The sequence below is a fragment of the Bombus affinis genome, chromosome 18, assembly GCF_024516045.1.
Source record: "Bombus affinis isolate iyBomAffi1 chromosome 18, iyBomAffi1.2, whole genome shotgun sequence".
NCBI lineage: Eukaryota > Metazoa > Arthropoda > Insecta > Hymenoptera > Apidae > Bombus > Bombus affinis.
This window is the reverse complement of record NC_066361.1, coordinates 5,905,264-5,912,140: the sequence shown is the minus strand read 5'-3', so window position 1 is coordinate 5,912,140 and position 6,877 is coordinate 5,905,264. Positions and strand designations below refer to the sequence as shown.

Below are 6,877 nucleotides of genomic sequence, written 5' to 3'. Positions count from 1 at the left end.
TCAACGGGAGTCGTAAATTCCCGTTACGATTAGAATAATCGACACCACGAATAGTTCGATCCCCGTATTTCGGTTAGGACAATCGGGGTAGTTGTTGCGGTATAACACTGGGAGTCACAGAGTTATAGTAATGTATATTTCCAACACTTTATACAATCACACAAAGTAGTAACGCCGTTGATTATGATACAGATAACGAAGAGAAGGATTATTCTTAGATGAGAGAGTGAGAGCTATACGAGCTCTAGGCCCGTGAGAGCTGTAGGAGCTGTCGGACTTCTGGATAATGTGAGAGACTTAGGAGACTCTAGGCCGTGTAGGCACCTTGAGAGTTGTAGAAAACTCTGAGAGATATAGGAACGGTAAGAGTTACAGTGATTGCAGGAACTCTAGGCACCGTGAGAGACGATCTTTTTTTTTATTTATTAGAATATTTACAATCAATTCTCGTTGAGAATTTTCAGTAACTTAGTTTGGCGTGATACAATGACTTGGATTATAATAGTTGTGTCTCGGGGCGACAGTATGATGAGGCTCAGTGAGAACATGCGATGTGACTCGCATGCATCTCGGGGCGACAATATGGTAAAGCTCGGTGAAACCGTGGAACGAAGCTCTATGTGCTCATACGATCTAGAAGACCAAGATCCTTTGGAGTGCGAAATCGAAAATGGTCCATCATGCCGTTACGATCCGACTAATAACCTGCAGGATGCAACTATCACCTTGAATACTAACTATAACGTTACTAATTTTCATTATTTTTTATTTCTTTGCTGCCAAACCCCCGAACAGGATTTGTTGCTACACTGGACCCTTGTCTTATTCGAACATCTAGTTAAATTGTGAATAATGTCAGTTGTATCAAGTCTAATGTTAGGAAACTCAATATTTTAGTTACACACGAGGACGTGTGATAGTTAGAATGGCCGTGTCGGAGATGAAAGAACACCGGAACCTTCCCTTTGGAACTTTGATAAGACCCCTAGTACTGTAATTTAGATTTCACCATAGCCGTATTAAGAAACTGTTGTCATTCGATCCGACTGTACTTATTTGAGATTTATGATAGTGAGCTCGGGCTCGAGGCGACAACCAGTCGCCGAACGTAGTCGCGGTCAAGAGATGAACGTTTTGTCTAACAAAGGCATGAAGTAACTCTATAGCTCTCCTTAAAAGAAATACTTGGGACGGGGCACGACGGTAAGCATTTCAACGATTTCTGTCCCGTGGCTCGCCACACGCAGACCCTATTCTTTGGGTAAGATGTCGACGCGTCTCCACAGTACATGTTCAGCTAGCCCGACGACCTGCTATAAATCTTAAGATTTGTTTAACTAAAGTCCTTCAAACCGACAAACAGTCCTCGTTCCAACTACGAGAAAATAGGAGAAATCTATTTTTCTCACGAACGACGCTTCCTCTTCTCGAACTCTCTCTTAAGGACGGCTAGCACCCTTCCCTAACCACCAACATGGAAATTGACCAATTAACAGTAACGCCAATTTCCCTCACTTTCCGAACGAAGGCTTTTCTCCGCGAATCCGATGATTTCGTGCCTTTAGGCACACCCATCATAGTTTTCCTCGACAGCGTTACCGTGATGGAGAACCACTCTCCCGTACGATCTCAAAGACGGTTCAAGTAACTCTCAGATACGTAGTGATTGCCCCATGCATTAACATTGAGTACAACTTAGACGCTGAAGAAAAGTAGAGTTCGTCATCCCCTTGACCGCGGATTCGTTAGTGAGCCTAGGATCATTGTCATTAGCTTCTCGAGTATCTAATTATCGCGATTACTTGTCCAATTCCATCATAGTCATATTTGTGTGGCGGCACTCGACAAGCCAAGTACCACCACTCGACACTAACTAGTGTCGGACGACGGAAGCGCAGTGGTTAACGTCTTAGGTTGCGAACGTTCGGAACCCGGGTTCGAATCCCGGCGACCGGAGTCCGATTTTACTCCCATGCACCAAAAAACGGAGGAAAAATCAGCAGTACCCCAGCAGCGACATCTACAGCCCCCAGTGACAATTACAGCGGACCAGACCCAACTACAACAACTATAACTCACTCACGGCCACCTCAACATTTGCACTAGTAAATATCTCCTCTATTGCATAATGATCACGTCTAGCGCCAATAGGGATTCGTTTCATGCCCTTAACCCTAACTCAAATCTTAACGCCAACCCGACATATATTATACACATAATTTCGTAAATGTTGTATTGAACTGAAAGAAACACAGGAAAGACAAAAAGAGGGAATAACGTTTTGAGCTTTACTATAACTTTTCTTGATATCAGTCTTCTTCATTCTGATGTTACTTTAAATTTTTATAACTAGCGTAATTTAGATAATTAGTGCAATTAATATGCATTTCTAGTGAATACATGTTTTATTACAATTAATCAAATTTTTACTACAAATTATAACATTAATTATAGCAACAGTAATTATAATGAGGTGGTATATGTCGTGATTGCGTACACAAGAAATACTCCTGATTTTTAACAATAACGTTTATTAAACTTTTGACAGCTAGCAACAAAAAACGATTAATAACAGTTAACGATTGACAACGGTTAACGATTAACAACACTTAACACTGGACAACGCTTATCAGGAGTCGACTACTCGTATCTCTATGTTTGTGCACGTAAAATAAAAAAAGGGGGGTAGCTCAAACGAAAACAAAAATAAAATGTAACAAAAAAAACAAGTGAATTTATTTCTTGTACTCTGAGTTTACACTGACTGCGATTTGATTCTGAACTCCAGCCGTGACTTTCCAAGACTGAAGCTCTTACAATTTGACTTTCGGTGGGATCTGTTTCTTTTTTGTTTGTCACCCCTCAATATCCCCACTACCCTGTAGGAGTACGTGGCCGTTGCCACGCTTCTAAAACATTCGGTGGAAGAACCGTTGGGATATCGATGGCTCATTAGGCACTTAGGCGATATACATTGTTGCCAAGTGATCGTGACATTTGCTTCGCGTAATCCTTCGCACTTCACCGCTCGGGACACACTGAATCTCTCTGGTTCAAAACCACGTCGATTCTTTTCTTTGTTAGCGCTCGAAATCACTACTACGCGCGCGTTTGTTAGAAGTCCGCAACGGTTGCCGCGTATGTGTTCTTCCGAATATTCGGCGAAAGAGTCGTAGGGATATCGTTGGTACATTACGCTACTCGGCCTAGCGCTTTAAAGATAAAGCGCTTTGTGCCGCGAAACCGTTGGACATTTCCGAGGTCGAGTGCCGCCACAATAACATAACAGTAACGGTATTTATAATTATAACAGTAATTATAACATTCTTTTTACATTCAGTACGTTGCCACAATGTACTAAACACGTTTTATTTCTTTCATTAAGTGTTCGACCGACTCGCGGGGACCGGTGTTCCACGTCGTCTGCGAATGATCAATGGAATTAAATGTACATCATGCTGGTACCGGTGTCTAGCAATGCTCGACAACCAAATGTCGTTTGATTCAGTCCTTTTTGAAGTGGTTGGCCGTCGCCGTCATTGTCTCCTCTGCCTGGATGATGGGCTTGGAGATAATCGTGTTTGTGGTGTCTCAGATGGGTTTTGATGGATACGTGAAGGTGTCGAGAAAGATGTCGGAGATCGAATGGATGTTGGGTGCTAGTGATGTCCCGAGTCGTGATTCAAGTTTCGGATCCATGCAACAGCGTGTGGTGTCGTTGCCCGCACATATGACAGGATCCGGCGGTGCAATACAGAAGTACGTGTCCTCTACTCAGGCAGTTGGTGCACGGGGAGCATGAGGCGGGTATGGGTTCTCAGGGCATAGGACCATACCCTGGGAAACCTCGATGGATCTGATGTTCTCCTATAGTCGGGTGTTCTCCTATAGTACGGTCTCCTATAATCAGTTTGCTGATTCGACGCGGAGAACTTCGGAGAATTTGGTGGGCCCATGCCTGTCAAGACCACTCACCTCACCTTCTCGTGGGGCTTCCCGTCACCCTACACCGGCTTTGACCGGGGCAGAGTGCGAAAGAGTGTGTGGCACCAGGACGGATATCTACGTTGACGACCCGGCGATTAAAGAGGAAAAAAACAACAACTATGGATTTACGAAAGGACAAGAAACACGTTTACGGTGCAGGGGGGAGACCCCAGTTGCGGGTAGTCAAGTGGGCCCCACTGCGTCGTCATTTCACGACCGCTACCGTTCGGGGGTAGACCGCCAGGCCACCGGATGTGTTTATGCGTCTGGCGAGGACGTAACACAGATCATGGAGGTGGCGGAGGAGGTTAAAGAACCTCCAAGGAAAGCTACGAGGAGTGCCCGCAAAACTTCGGAGAGGTCGGAGAGTTTATATCTCGCCACGGCCATGGTAGCTGATGCCACGTCATCGATGGCAGAATTATTGCGGGCACGAATGAGGTCCGACGACGAAGAATCGATCGCCTCGCTCGCGTCGCGCTAGTCAGTGGCTACGACGGCTTCCATGGGAAGGAAGAGGAAGACTACGTCGACTACAGTCCCGGAAGTTTCCGAAGAACTGGCGAGGTAAATAAGGACGAGCTCAGCGGCGAACGTCAGGACCGAACTAACGAGGCACGTCTCGCAATTGATGTTGGTTGCGACGAAATCGTCCAACCTCAAACGGACGTACATTAAAGCGTCGAAGGACGCGGCGAGTTACATAACTGCAGCGTGGCTGAATGAAATGCTGAAAAAGCAGGGGCCAACGCACAGCAACATCGGACCTGCGAAGTCGGTGGAGGCCAGGCTATCCGTGCTGGAGAAAGAAAACGCGGCCCTTCGCAAAGAGCTAGCGAAAATGACCGCTTGCGCCCACGAGTGCCCGCCATGCAGTGGCCCGACTTCCGTGCCTGAACGCACCACACGGAAAAGTTGGAGCGACAGTGCGCGTGTCACGACCGGCATACTTCAATTCCGATGGACAGATGATGGAGATAGAGATGTGGCGGCCTTGGCGACAATGTATATCGCCGAAGTGCCTAATGAGTCATCTGTATCCCAACGGTCCTTCCACCGAATGTCCTAGAAGTGTGACAACGGTCACGTACGCCTACAGGGTAGTGGGGATATTGACGGATGACAAACAAAGAAGAAACAGATGCTACCGAAAATTAAATTGTAAGAGATTCAGTCTTGGAAAGTCACGGCTGGAGCTCAGAACAAAATCGCAGTCAGTGTAAATTCAGAATACAAGAAATAAATTCTCTTGTTTTTTTCTTACCTTAATTTTTTCTTTTCGTTCGAGCCCCCTGTTTTTTATTTTACGTGACACGCGACTCGTTGCCCTGGAGGGGAGGGTCGAAGAGATCGGACCCTCCATAATAAGGACGATCGAGGAGCGCTTCAGGGGCCGAAATCACAGCCCTGAATCGTGAAGAGGGACGAGCCACTCAGCCACCCGGTGTACCACCCAGACGGCATCGCTCCCAAAAGAGCAAAAGAATGGGGAATGGAAGGTGGTAGAGTCCAAAACCTCCCGGAGAAAGAAAAACAAGAGAAGGACAACTGCCGGAGAAGCGTCGAAGGAAGGGACTCCACCGGCGAGAGGCCAGCAATCCCTAACGAGGATGACAGGCGCGCCTAAATCGAACATCGTCGCACCGAAGAAAGGACCAGCGAAGACGCTGAAGACGGCCATCCTCCCACGTACACCGCGAACCTCTGCGGTGACTGTAACTCTGCACGAGGGGTCAAGGATATTTACGCCGATGTAATAAACACGGCTAGGCGGAGCATCCCCCTTGCTGAGATCGGCGTCGAGTCGCTGAACATGAGGAAGGCGATGACAGGTGCTATCGTGATAACGGTCCCTGGAGATCGAGACAGGGAGAAGGCGTCCCGGCTTGCGACGCGCTTGGCCAAGGTGCTAGACCCGGCCACGGCGAGAGTGACGGGCCCAACGAGGACGGCGGAGCTGAGAGTTGTCGGGATAGGTATCTCGATTAACAAGAAGGAACTGCGGCAAGCACTGGCACAGACCGCAGGATGCGGCGGCGTGGAGGTGCAGGTCGGGGAGATCGGCACCTCCAGAGATGGCCTCGGATCAACCTGGATCAGGTGCCCCGTAGCTGGAGCACGGATACTAGCCCAGGCAGGCAAAGTTATCCTGGGCTGGTCCACCGCGAAGGTCATAGCCATCCCGAGGAGGCACTTGCAATGCTTCAAGTGCCAGGAATTGGGACACGTACGGGCTACGTGCGTGTCCGCCATGGACCGAGGACACCTGTGTTACAGGTGCGGCGAAAGCGTATATCGTGCAAGAAGCTGTCCTGCCTCGGCACCCAAGTGACCCCTGTGCGAGTCGCTCGGGGCTACCGCCAACCACAGGATGGGTGGGATGGCATGTGCCCCACCGAAAACAAAGAGAAAACAACTCGTCCGCGAGCCATCGGCGGCGGCAAAAACGCAAGGCAGCACCGCCGAAGCAGCCGAAAATGGCCGGGAGGAGGCCATGGAGTTGCCCCAATGAATTCAAGAGGCTCATCCAGAGTAACCTCGGAAGGTCGAGACGGGCGCAAGACCTGCTCTTCCAGACTATCCGGGAGAGCGAGGTCGCCCTCGCGGTGGTGGCTGAGCCGTATCGCGCCCCCGACGCGCCCAACTGGGTCGGGGATCAGGATGCATCGGCAGCCATTACCTGGACAACAGTGCTTAGCGCCCCCGGCGTCGTGCTCGACCGTTGCAGCGGCTACGTCGCGGTCGAGTGGGATGGAATGGCGGTGGTGGGCGTTTACGTTTCTCCCGACAGCGGCCTGGCCGCGTTCGAGGACTTCATGGACGGGGTTGGCGAATGCGTCAGAAGATGCCTTCCCCGCCAGGTGCTCGACCTCGGGTATTTCAACGCCCA

At 49.0% G+C, this 6,877-nt stretch overlaps 1 protein-coding gene across 1 annotated transcript; it reads left to right on the top strand.

Annotated features, from left to right (window-relative positions):
- Positions 1 to 5,800: 5,800 nt before the first annotated feature.
- On the top strand, positions 5,801 to 6,319 carry LOC126926499 (uncharacterized). The gene has a single exon (XM_050742787.1). It carries the CDS (start codon positions 5,801 to 5,803, stop codon positions 6,317 to 6,319), a length of 519 nt encoding a protein of 172 aa, XP_050598744.1.
- The last annotated feature ends 558 nt before the right edge of the window (positions 6,320 to 6,877 follow it).